The sequence below is a fragment of the Lucilia cuprina genome, chromosome 3 (assembly GCF_022045245.1).
Source record: "Lucilia cuprina isolate Lc7/37 chromosome 3, ASM2204524v1, whole genome shotgun sequence".
Taxonomy (NCBI): domain Eukaryota; kingdom Metazoa; phylum Arthropoda; class Insecta; order Diptera; family Calliphoridae; genus Lucilia; species Lucilia cuprina.
Genome location: NC_060951.1, coordinates 64,766,134 through 64,780,190, shown reverse-complemented (window position 1 = coordinate 64,780,190; position 14,057 = coordinate 64,766,134). Strand labels below are relative to the sequence as shown.

Genomic DNA, 14,057 nt, shown 5'->3' with positions numbered 1-14,057 from the left:
TTGAAGAAGACGAAGCTCACGTAGGCAGAACAAATGCAGAGGAGGAGCAGGATTTGCAAGATGAGGAACTTGAGCAAAATATCGAATTAATTGTTAATAAAAATGTGGATATGAAGCAGCAACTAATGGTTGCTGAAAATTCTGTTGCGCAGCAGCAGTACGAACAAGAAGAGGAAGAGCTGTTGGTTATTAAACCCAGTACTTCATCAGCAGCCACATCTTCTGTTATAACTTTAGGCAATGGTCGTTTTCTAGATATCACAAAGTCATTGCTTTTACGCAAAGCCCTGGTGGAGGATCAAAAGCAAGAAGTTGTAGTTGTCTGTACAACATCAACTCCTACCGCCTCTTGCATACGACCCACTACCTCGGCTGGAAACGATTGTGAACCTGATTAGAAGTTTAATTAACTCATTGTCTTAGAAAACAAAAACAAAAAAAGCAAAAAACCTAAAAGCTACACAAGAAATCTACACAAATAAATCAAATAATAATAATACTACTTTAAAATAATTTATTTAAAATAAAATTAAAAAAATTGTAAATATTTAAAACATAAAAAAGTCAAGTTTAAACTTAAAAGAAATAATACAAAGCAGCTTAAACTTTATAGAAAAGAAGCAATCCAATTTGCTGTTGCATTGTTAAAAATCTATTAAACATTAAAAACAATATATTCTCCAGAAGGTATTGCTTCATTTTTATGAAGTTTTTTTTTTTTTTTTTGCTGCTCTGTTGCATGTTGAGCTTAATGTGTCTTTATCTTAAAGATCGCATTACACTCGTAATTGCTTGAATTTTAAGATTTATTCAACTTAAATGTTGTCTATCTATATTTTCTCTATACTCTGTACTTTTTTGTATATTTTTTTGTTATTAAAATAACGAAAAAATATGATAAAATATTTATTGTTATAAAGCAACAAGAGTATAATTTATTTTTAGGCTCAAAAACTAAATTTTAATTATAAAAACTTTTTGTTTTCCAAAAAGTTTTAAAAGTGTAAAAGTAAAAGAAAAAGTTTTTAATATAGAAAATTTTTTATTTAAGTTTTTATGTTACGAAAATGAAATGTACTGTAATTAACTTTTAAAAAAAGCAAAACATAATATGTATTTTGTAAATTTTTCTAAAGAAAATCTATTGTTTTTTATATAAATTTCTAGATTATACAAAAAAATTAAATTAAAACAAATTAAGAAAATTTTAATTAAAAAAACTATTCTCCCAAAGGAAGTTGTAGGTGAAGAAGGGAGAATTATTCAAATGCTAGTAACATTTTACAAATAAAAATGTTTACCATGTTCAACCGTTAAAAAAGAGAATATGTTGTATATGTAAAGAGTGTTTTTTTTAAACAACACATTGATTTTTTTATACATATGTATAATGCATAATTAATTAAAGAATTATGTAATTATATAATCTTTGTTATAATTTTAATTTAAATCTAATTTAAATAAATACAAAAAGAAAAACAAATAAAGAAAACCAAAACATTTTATCGAAATGAAAATATAAAATAAAACATCAAGAAAGCAAAACTTTTGTTATTTTTTTTTTAACTAAAAGGTTTTTAATTTTGAAAACATTAATTATAACAATTGTCCAATTCATAAACGGTATTGTACGGTTGTATTGTAGTATGTTGTAATTTTTTTTATAATTGATTTGTTTTTGTTTCAAGAAATTTTATTTGAAAAATGTTTATAACATACAACGATACGACATCGATTGTGAATTGGACAAATACTTATACTCACATAATTGGGAAAACCAATATAACAACTCAATATATCAGTTTATAGGTCAGTTTGCAGTTAAAGTAATAAGAAATAAGATTGGAGTGAAAACGTGATTAGACTTATTTCGAAAAAAGTATGAAAACTTTAAGAAGTGTATTTTGATAGAACATTTGTTTGCGGCAAGCCAATTATGTGAGTTAATTTGTTACAAAAATACAGCCAAAATATTCTAATTAAAGAATAACTATTTTATATAATAAGGAATGCCTTTCAACTTTCTATGTAATGTATACAGTAGGTGATCATTTCTTCTTTCAATAAAAAATAGTTAGCTATGAAAATATAAAAGAGTTAGCTCAAATACAAAAGAAATATAGAAATTAAAATAATATGTATGTATTACAAAATAAAATAATTTCAACGAATTACAAAAAAAAACAAGAAAAACCATAAAATATTTAACTAAAGTGTGATCTTTTAAAATAAAATAAAAATTAAAAACTCATATTTTTATTTTAATTATTAAAAAACTTAAACTTTTTAATAATCTTTAAACAACAAGGTTTTCTTTTTAACTTTGTACAAAAACATCCCAAATTAAAAACAAACTAAAGAAATTATTTTTGATGTCAAAAGTCCCCGTGGTTAAGCACCTGTAAGAAAAAAATATCCCATATACATACTTTCATACTATGTATTTCTAAATTCCAATTTAATTGTGATTTAAATTTTGAATTTTGATAGTTATATCTTAAACTTAAATCAAATGTAAAAAAAGAAAAGCCCAATAATAAACGTTTAAAAAAAATGTGTAAGTGCAAAAATAAAGAATTAATTGTTATTTTTGTCTTGAAAATAAATACATATACAAAGAAAATAAAACAGAATTTTTTAATTTATTACAGTGTCGTAAATTAATGTTGTACATTTAAAAATTAATCGGTGAAAGTAGTTTTCAATTCGTTTTTTTTTTTTTGTAGTTTAAATTTGGTGGTTTAAACTAGAGCAAGAAATGCAAAAGTGTAAACAGCTGATGAAAAAAATTAACACACTTTGAAAAAAAACATTAAAATATTTGATTTATTAATTAAATTTTGGAGACTTCAAAATACAACTTGTTATTAAAATTTAAGTTTTCATTAATAATCACATTATAATAATCTTTTTTATAAAACATGCATTGCTTTGATAATAAACTATGACGTTTTTTTATTGCTGGCAACGCTGCAAAGTTTAATCTTGTACTGAAAAACATCAAAAGGGGTTAACATCAGTTTAAAATTTGTTTTGGTTAACTAATCTGATAATAAACTGGAATTTAATAGCCAAGTCAAAACCCTTCTCCTTAAGTTAACGGAATTTCAAAAACCATTGCATACTTTATGGATAGAAAACAATGTTTATATAAAAAGTTTGTGGTGAATTTGCTTCGTAATTTTTCATCGCTGTTTCTTTCTGTTTTCGTCAAAAAGCTAAAAAGAGCTGTTAAATTGATTTCTCTTTTAACATATAACTTCATCTCATTTTCTATAAAAAGCTTTACCAAATGAAATTATTGTAGTTCCCCAACAGTTCGGGGGAACAGTCCCGATTTATTTTTTAACCTATCACTAAGGGTTATAACTGATCCTCACAGGTGACTAGCTTTTTTAACATAATGTTTGATTTAGCTGCGCTGAAATCAAACATTATTTTAAAGTCTACATATTGGGCTTTCAGTTGGCATATTATATTTTTTAAATAATAGTATCTTCGCGCTGTTATAACTGATGCATTGTCATCAGTTAACATCATATGTATTTTCAAAATTTAAGCCAATATATATTTCTCGGTTGGTTGGAATTTCATAATATGTAAGTACATTTTTTTTCCCTGTGATAAAAAAAATACATGATGTATTTAGTAAATAAATACTATATACCTTTCCATAATTGTACTGTTTAAAACTTTGAAAGTATATTATGGAAAAGCTTTTTGTTAAGGGTGAAATAGAGGTGAATAGTAGTTGTAGATTTTCATACAAAGTTAATGAACATAGAAAAAATGCCTATTTTTATGTACATACACAAAAAAATATGCCTAAAAAGGACAAATCAATGTCAAAAAAATTATTTAAAGTAATTTATCGATTTTACTCTCACATGATAGATAAAGTCAAGCAACAAAATTATATATACTAAAATTGACATTTACCCTTGAGGTCGTTCATAATGATTCATTTATAGTAATGATAATCAACATTTGAAATTCGTGTGATTTTTTAAGAATAAAACCATAAACAAATAAATTAAAAGACATACATATGTACATACATATGTATATTACTTTAATAATATGTTTAAGGAATTGTGAAATAAGTACGACTTAAACATTAATCCAAAACATCTTATTTATCTCAATTTACTGAAATGAAAAATCGTCTCATTTGACTTCAAGTTACTTAAGTATGTATATATGTACATATATAGGAAATTAATTTCTAACCATTTCCATGATAACTTTTACTAAAGATAACAAAGATTTACTAAGCACTATTTCTTTATAAAAATCCCTTTTGCGGAATTCCATTTCGATCGAACGTCGAATTATTACTTATTATTTCAATTCTATTATTTCAATTCTACTTGATTTCAATTCTACTTGAAAATTTTAACTTTTTTTAACTTCCGAAAAATTGTTGTTTTAATTTTTGTACAAGAAAAATTGGAAAAACGTACACTTCCAATCGGAATAAAAATATGCTGCGGAACCCATTGTTTTAAATGCATTTAAGAATATGAAAAGTTTCCAAATGAAAATCGCCCTATAACTTAAATTTTTATAATATTCGTATTACCCCTAACTTCATCTACTTATATGAATCATAATTATTATTAAAAAAAAATGGAAGCGCAAATAATATTGAACGTCAAACTTATTAATTGTGTGAATAAGTTGTGAAATTTTAATATTATATGAATATCAATTTTTCATATTTACGTTATTAATAAAATTAACCGTTTATTATATTAATTAAACATTTTATGTTTTCTATATAGTTATTAATTAATTAGCTAAATCCAAATAAGTTATGCCCACATAATAAAAAAAGGTTATTATTAACCAAAATTTTTAATATTAATTTAAAAATTTAATTCTAACATTTAATAATTTATTGTTATAGTTTTAAAATTGCCTTTTTTACATACATATACACATTCATAAGCAGAAATATGTACCACAATTCCAAATTACATGCAAAACTACACAAAATCTGGCAACTTTATTCAAATACAACAATGCAATTGACAAACTCATCGAACAATTTTTCCATTTTTTGTCTCTTTCGTGTTTCGTTAAAAAGCTCTTATAATGTGACAACCACACTAAATTTAATAGCTATCTAATCTCTTCTAGCACATTGAGTTTGCAACCGTCAAAAGAAATTCCAGCATATTGTGCTTTTTTCAATTGCAAATAAACGTCCTTCAACTGACATTGAAAAGAATCACCCCCCCCAAACAAAATAAAAAGCAAACAGCAGAGAAACTGGCAATTCAAGTAGAGCAAAGAAAAACTGCACAGTTTATTCCTTGCTAGCGAGCTGTACGGTCCGGTTGTTTGGAAAAGAAAAAAACCAAGTGTTTAAATACTTTTTTCTCCAGTTTGATAAAGTAAATTAAAAAAAAACAAACATGTCTAAGATCGGTATTAACGGTTTCGGTCGTATTGGCCGTTTGGTTTTGCGTGCCGCCATCGACAAGGGTGCCTCCGTTGTTGCTGTCAACGATCCCTTCATCGATGTTAACTACATGGTTTACTTGTTCAAATTCGATTCGACCCACGGTCGTTTCAAGGGCACCGTAGCTGCTGAAGATGGCAAATTGGTTGTCAACGGTCAAAAGATCACCGTTTTCAGCGAACGCGACCCTGCCAACATCAACTGGGCCAGCGCTGGTGCTGAATACGTTGTCGAATCCACTGGTGTCTTCACCACCATCGACAAGGCCTCCGCTCACTTCAAGGGTGGTGCCAAGAAGGTCGTCATCTCTGCTCCATCTGCTGATGCCCCCATGTTCGTATGCGGTGTCAACTTGGATGCCTACTCCCCCGACATGAAGGTCGTCTCCAACGCCTCCTGCACCACCAACTGCTTGGCTCCCTTGGCCAAGGTTATCAACGACAACTGGGAAATCGTTGAAGGTCTCATGACCACTGTCCACGCCACCACTGCCACCCAAAAGACCGTTGACGGTCCCTCTGGCAAATTGTGGCGTGATGGCCGTGGTGCTGCCCAAAACATCATTCCTGCCTCCACTGGTGCCGCCAAGGCTGTCGGTAAAGTTATCCCTGCTTTGAACGGCAAACTCACTGGTATGGCTTTCCGTGTCCCCACCCCCAACGTATCTGTTGTTGATTTGACTGTCCGTCTTGGCAAGCCCGCCAGCTACGACGCCATCAAGGCTAAGGTTTTGGAAGCCTCCAACGGTGCCATGAAGGGCATCTTGGGCTACACCGATGAAGAAGTCGTCTCCACCGATTTCGTCAGCGACACCCACTCCTCAGTCTTCGATGCTAAGGCTGGCATTTCCCTCAACGATCAATTCGTCAAGTTGATCTCCTGGTACGATAACGAATTCGGTTACTCCAACCGTGTCATCGACTTGATCAAATACATGCAAAGCAAGGACTAAATTATAACCATCAGAGGGGGAGAACGTACATACTAAATTCGTCTAAATCATAAGAACACTACAGTAACATTTTAGAAATACACGCCAAAATTATTTATCTTAAAGAGAAGCGTAGAAAACAGAACAGGAAGAAGACGCACATCAAACAGGAGCCTGAGCATTTACTTTATACAATTGAAAGAATAATACATTTCAAGTTTGCTGGTCATAACCCAAGTATGGCTTAAACTCCTCAACAACAACAAACCACCTCCTGATTAACAATAACATCATGAAAAATAATCTAAATTCTCAATACTGTATTCAATAATTATTATAAATTATAATTAGTAGTTATTACTCACACTTATTAAAGTTGATTAAAAACCAAAATAAATGTTATTTAAAACATTAAAACAAAAAATTACATTCTTTTGTTTAATTTTTTTTTACACCAAACTTATATAATTTAATTGTTCAGGAAAATTCTATACAAATACACACATTAATAGAACTAAAAAAAAGAGAAAATGCAATTTACAATTAAGGGCAAAAGAGCGAGCTTTTTACTGAGATTTTTATGAAAAATTGCATCATTTTGTTACTTAAATGTATTTGTGTAATTGTTGTGTTTTAAATGCATTTATATATTTCATAACATTTTTTGGCAAAATGTGCCGTTAAATTAGCTTTGTTCATATTGTTGTTGTAATTTAAATAAAAATCCAAATGGCAAAAACAAATAAAAAACATGTTTTTCTACTGTGTATTCAATAGTGAATTTTGCCGGCTTTACCACCATTTTGTGGAAATTTTAATTTGTTATCATTATTAGTTTTGTTATTTGTTGTTTTCAGTGATGTAGAAGTATTGTTTATCATGAAATTGCGTTCCAAAGACAAAAGGTCACTTGTATTTGTCATAAAACTTGTTTACCAAAACAAATAAACATTTATTGATTGATATAAAAAATAAGTATTTATGGTCCAGGGGTAGGACGCATATGATTTTGTGTGTATTCGCATAGTTCATGGTAGGCGACACGTTTCACTTTCTCTACATATTTTGAAAAAAAAAAAACAAGATCCCCCTACCCCCAACTGATGACAGCAATGTATGGGGCATTTTGATTAAAAACACTTAAATTAAAATTTCATTTTCTGCCCTATACTTTGCATCATTCTATTTTTAAAAACAGTCAACGACATTAAGCAAATAGGAAAAAATATTATAGTATATACGGAAGTGTGTAAAAAATGTTTGTTTTTAATTTTCTTATACAACAAATACACAACACGTCCATAAATATGTACACATTCGCAGTACGCGCATGTCGTCATTTAAAAATGAAAGTATGAAAATTCGTTTTTTTACTATTAATACAGATTTATATAAATATTTTACATATAGAAAAGTATTATTGATCTTTAACACAATCATCAGCTGTATCGTATTAGTTACATATTTTAAGTAAAGTGGGTGTGTCCGTTGTTAATAAAGGTCGGTCATTTTAAATGTCCTAAACATACGTTTCTATTCCTATGATAAGGTTTTTTATGTATTAGCAAAAATAAAAACAAGTTTTTGCAAAAAAAAAAAAACAATATTTCTGTATGTATTTTTACTAGAAAAGCTTTCCAAACAAAAGAGCTTGGCATCTCTGTTTACAGATAACTTAACGAAAACCAGTAATATCAATGTGTTATAACTTTTAATTATAGGTAAATCAAGTTTTGATTTTTTATTGAAAACACTATTTTATCCTGAATGAAAAAATAATTTTTTCCCTTGTCTCTCAGAACCGGAGTTAGGGAATATCAAAGTTTTTATAACCATAAACTCTATACAATTTTTTTTGGTGTAGCCATAGAATATCTGCTGAATTTTTGAATAAAATACCAATTTGGTGGTTATCCTGATTAATTAATTTTTCTTAATGATTATTATTTATTAATTATAACTTGTTATAAAAAGTTCTTACTTAAACACTTATATTTTTTTATATATAATAAATTTTTAATTCTCGTTTTGTATTCTTTCTTCATCTTTATCAAAACGTGTGTGTATACCATGTTTAATGAAACGTCCAGCAGCAGCCTTATCTAAAACAGGTCTAATGGTATTCCTTTCATATATTTGTTTGTCGCGTAAAATCGTTTGTCTCACGCGGGATAGTTCATTTTTGATTCCGTGCTAAAATTAAGAGAAATTGAAAAAAATATAAATTAAAGCCATATACTAGAATATGAATATGTTTTTATATGGTGCAATATGCACTCATTTATCTGAAGACTGATATAATTAATAACTGAGGGCTACAACATACTAACAAAGACTCTAAATATATATATATATATATCTATAGTCTTTGATACCAAAGTCTTTCATAAAAATTTATTATTATTTTTGGCCTGAGATATATCTTTTGTCGAAAAAAATACAAGCAAACAGATTTAATTTTTCGAAAAACCTGATTTGTTTGTAAAATGTAAATATTCGACCTTTTTTGGATTATGTCAAGCGTAAAAGCGATATGGTAAAATATATATAAATTTTTTTCCGACTACATTACACCAAAAGCAAAACAAAATGAACAACAACAATGCTAAACGAAATAAAAAACAAAATACACAAGGCATCTAAATCAACCGACATCTAAACATACATACCGAAAAACACAGAAAAACAAAATAAACAACGCAATGACGCCAACAGCATCCAAACATACAAAAAAAAAAAAAAAAAAATACACTGCTGAATAAAACCAAATACATCTACACACACGTGTACATCTTTTTCTAATATACAGTGTTGTTGTTGCTTTTTTAACAAAGCATGAGAAAAATATGAAATTTTTTGATGAAATTTTCAGAGGTTGTCTCGGATTTTTGCTCATATCTCCGTTATTTACCGACCAATTATGCTGATTTTAAATAGCGATCTTCTCGAAAGCATGTCTAACAGAATTATTGAAGATTCGGATCTCGCCGATATCTGGGTCCTCTAAAAACTGATTTCAACAGACAGACGGACAGACAAACAGACGGTGAAGACGAAGGTGAAGGGTATATAAATCATTTCTACTGAAATATGTTAATAGTATTATGATAAAAATTGATTTCAAATTGAAAGTTTTTAAGCTCTAACATAGCTCATTCAGGCTAATAATGGAATTATTATGGAATTTAAATTCTTTTTTAGGATATATAAAATTCGCTTTTGAATTTTTTTATCTTACCTCATTTGGATCTTGTCCTTGTAGCTTAACATACATCCAATACAATGAATTAATGGAATAAGCCAAATAGTTGTCCAATTTAACTTTTTCCTCTGTAGATAATTCTTCAAAATCTTTTAAACCCACGGCCGTCAGTATAGAAGCTTCAATTTTATCCATGGAATTGTCGAAATTCTCAACACATTTTATGAATTTTTCATCATTTCGCAGTTCCGCGTAATCCCGGCTTGTAGACATTTTATTTCAAAATTTATTTTTACTTTTAGGAAATTATTTGATCTTTTATTTTTGACAAATTAGTAAAACAGCACGCGTTGATTTGACATTTAGTTTTCCATCTTTTTTGTTTTGTTTTTTCATTCATTACAAATGACTAGTATTGCCATATGACATATGTCTACTTTAGAAAGGGAGTGAAGAAAACAAACCATAAATTTTAAAAAGTATTAAATTGTGCCCAAAATAAATTAATAAGTATATTTTTATTCTGAAAAAATAAATTTGCATTTTCATAGAAAAAAAATTAAGTTTAAAATTAGGAATTTGTATAACAACAAATCTTAAGCAGAAGTTTCTATTAGGGTTCTATAAATCGACTTTCGAATAATCGAACAAACGACTTTTTGTCGAAAAAAGTCGAAGTCGACTATTTTGTTCCAAAAAAGTCGATAACTCGACTATTGTCTATGAAAAAATCGAAAAGTCGACTTTTTAAATAAAAGTCGGAAAGAGTCAAAAAAAGTCGAAAAGCTGGAAAGTCGAAAAAAGCCGGAAAAAGTCGAAAGAAGTCGAAAAATTCGGAAAAAGTCGAAAATAGTCGAAAAAGTCGGAAAAAGTCGAAAATAGAAAGAAGTCAAAAAACTCAAAAAATTGCAACAAATATAAAAAATATAAATAATTTTTTTTATTAATAATTTTAATAATAATAATAATAATAATAAATAAATAATAATAATAATATAATGTTAAATGGCAACATTATAAATTTACGCCTCTAGCAACTTTATAAATTTTTAACTCTGGTCGGCAAAAGTTGAAAAAGTTATAAAATATTAAAAGTCGAAAAATCGACTTTTAATTAAATGAAAAAAGTCGAAAAGTCGAAAAATTGACTTTTAATTAATAAAATGCAAAATGTCGAAATGTCAACTTTTCATAAAATGCAAAAAGTCGACTTTTCATAAAATGCAAAAAGTCGAAAAGTCGACTTTTCGTTTCAACTATAGAACCCTAGTTTCTATATGCACATAAATAAAACAACCCGACGAAAAACAAACCGTAACAGCTGTTTTATCAAAATAAACATTTTTTTTGGTGTGGTGAGTTATTTTTGTTTACAAATATGTGTTTCTGCACGTGGAAAAGACGCAAAAACTCGTTTTCATTATTTACATTTTCAATATGTGTTTAAGCACGTGGAAAAAAATCAAAAAAATTGATTTTCATGATTTACATTAAAAAAAATATTTTTGATCAATTAAAATATGTGTATAAATGTGGAAAGGAACAAATCTGATAAAATATAAATATAATTGGGATTATATCGTTACAGAATGCCTTTTAATAAAAAACATTCAAAAAATGTTACTATGGTCATATATATAAAATGATATATAAGTGCTATCGGACGATCTTGTGCACGATAAAAACCTATATAGAACTTTAAGTTGGAAGTGTAGAAATCGGATGGCATACATTTTTTTCCGGATTTCATCGTTCTAGGGTGTGTACTACAACAACAAACTTTTTTTTTACAAAAAAAGTTACTATAGCCGTATATATAAAATGATATATAACTGCTATCGGGCGATCTTGTGCACGATAAAAACCTATATAGAACTTTAAGTTGGAAGTGTAGAAATCGGATGGCATACATTTTTTTCCGGATTTCATTGTTCTAGGGTGTGTACTACAACAACAAACTTTTTTTTTACAAAAAATGTAACTATGGCCGTATATATAAAATGATATATAACTGCTATCGGACGATCTTGTGCACGATAAAAACCTATATAGAACTTTAAGTTGGAAGTGTAGAAATGGGATGACATACATTTTTTTCCGGATTTCATCGTTCTAGGGTGTGTACTACAACAACAAACTTTTTTTTTACAAAAAATGTAACTATGGCCGTATATATAAAATGATATATAACTGCTATCGGACGATCTTGTGCACGATAAAAACCTATATAGAACTTTAAGTTGGAAGTGTAGAAACCGGATGGCATACATTTTTTTCCGGATTTCATCGTTCTAGGGTGTGTACTACAACAACAAACTTTTTTTTTACAAAAAATGTTACTATAGCCGTATATATAAAATGATATATAACTGCTATCGGACGATCTTGTGCACGATAAAAACCTATATAGAACTTTAAGTTGGAAGTGTAGAAATCGGATGGCATACATTTTTTTCCGGATTTCATCGTTCTAGGGTGTGTACTACAACAACAAACTTTTTTTTTACAAAAAATGTTACTATAGCCGTATATATAAAATGATATATAACTGCTATCGGACGATCTTGTGCACGATAAAAACCTATATAGAACTTTAAGTTGGAAGTGTAGAAACCGGATGGCATACATTTTTTTCCGGATTTCATCGTTCTAGGGTGTGTACTACAACAACAAACTTTTTTTTTACAAAAAATGTTACTATAGCCGTATATATAAAATTATATATAACTGCTATCGGACGATCTTGTGCACGATAAAAACCTATATAGAACTTTAAGTTGGAAGTGTAGAAATCGGATGGCATACATTTTTTTCCGGATTTCATCGTTCTAGGGTGTGTACTACAACAACAAACTTTTTTTTTACAAAAAATGTTACTATAGCCGTATATATAAAATGATATATAACTGCTATCGGACGATCTTGTGCACGATAAAAACCTATATAGAACTTTAAGTTGGAAGTGTAGAAACCGGATGGCATACACTTTTTTCCGGATTTCATCGTTCTAGGGTGTGTACTACAACAACAAACTTTTTTTTTACAAAAAATGTTACTATGGTCATATATATAAAATGATATATAAGTGCTATCGGACGATCTTGTGCACGATAAAAACCTATATAGAACTTTAAGTTGGAAGTGTAGAAATCGGATGGCATACATTTTTTTCCGGATTTCATCGTTCTAGGGTGTGTACTACAACAACAAACTTTTTTTTACAAAAAAGTTACTATAGCCGTATACATAAAATGATATATAACTGCTATCGGGCGATCTTGTGCACGATAAAAACCTATATAGAACTTTAAGTTGGAAGTGTAGAAATCGGATGATATACATTTTTTTCCGGATTTCATCGTTCTAGGGTGTGTACTACAACAACAAACTTTTTTTTTACAAAAAATGTTACTATAGCCGTATATATAAAATGATATATAACTGCTATCGGACGATCTTGTGCACGATAAAAACCTATATAGAACTTTAAGTTGGAAGTGTAGAAATCGGATGGCATACATTTTTTTCCGGATTTCATCGTTCTAGGGTGTGTACTACAACAACAAACTTTTTTTTTTACAAAAAATGTAACTATGGCCGTATATATAAAATGATATATAACTGCTATCGGACGATCTTGTGCACGATAAAAACCTATATAGAACTTTAAGTTGGAAGTGTAGAAATGGGATGACATACATTTTTTTCCGGATTTCATCGTTCTAGGGTGTGTACTACAACAACAAACTTTTTTTTACAAAAAATGTAACTATGGCCGTATATATAAAATGATATATAACTGCTATCGGACGATCTTGAGCACAATAAAAACTTATATAGAACTTTAAGTTGGAAGTGTAGAAATCGGATGGCATACATTTTTTTCCGGATGTGGTGTGTACTACAACAACAAACTTTTTTTTTACAAAAAATGTAACTATGGCCGTATATATAAAATGATATATAACTGCTATCGGACGATCTTGTGCACGATAAAAACCTATATAGAACTTTAAGTTGGAAGTGTAGAAATCGGATGGCATACATTTTTCCGGATTCCATCGTTCTGGATGTGTACTACAACAACAAACTTTTTTTTTACAAAAAATGTTATTATGGCCGTATATATAAAATGATATATAAGTGCTATCGGGCGATCTTGTGCACGATAAAAACCTATATAGAACTTTAAGTTCGTAAAAAAAGTTTGTTGTTGAAGTACACACCCTAGAACGATGAAATCCGGAAAAAATGTATGCCATCCGATTTCTACACTTCCAATTAAAAGTTCTATATAGGTTTTTATCATGCACAAGATCGTCCGATAGCAGTTACATATCATTATATATACGGCTATAATAACATTTTTTGTAAAAAAAAAAGTTTGTTGTTGTAGTTCTATATAGGTTTTTATCGTGCACAAGATCGTCCGATAGCAGTTATATATCATTTTATAT

At 28.9% G+C, this 14,057-nt stretch overlaps 2 protein-coding genes across 2 annotated transcripts; one reads left to right on the top strand and one right to left on the bottom strand.

Annotated features, from left to right (window-relative positions):
- The first annotated feature begins 5,281 nt into the window (after positions 1 to 5,281).
- Positions 5,282 to 6,822, top strand: LOC111685996 (glyceraldehyde-3-phosphate dehydrogenase 2). The gene has a single exon (XM_023448290.2). The coding sequence runs from the start codon at positions 5,421 to 5,423 to the stop codon at positions 6,417 to 6,419; it is 999 nt and encodes a 332-aa protein (XP_023304058.1). The 5' UTR covers positions 5,282 to 5,420; the 3' UTR covers positions 6,420 to 6,822.
- A 1,497-nt stretch (positions 6,823 to 8,319) lies between these two features.
- LOC111685994 (nuclear nucleic acid-binding protein C1D) lies at positions 8,320 to 9,981 on the bottom strand. Its single transcript, XM_023448286.2, has 2 exons — positions 9,637 to 9,981; positions 8,320 to 8,591 (listed from the first exon to the last, which is right to left on the bottom strand). Exons 1-2 carry the CDS (start codon positions 9,871 to 9,873, stop codon positions 8,415 to 8,417), a joined length of 414 nt encoding a protein of 137 aa, XP_023304054.1. The 5' UTR covers positions 9,874 to 9,981; the 3' UTR covers positions 8,320 to 8,414.
- Between the last annotated feature and the right edge of the window lie 4,076 nt (positions 9,982 to 14,057).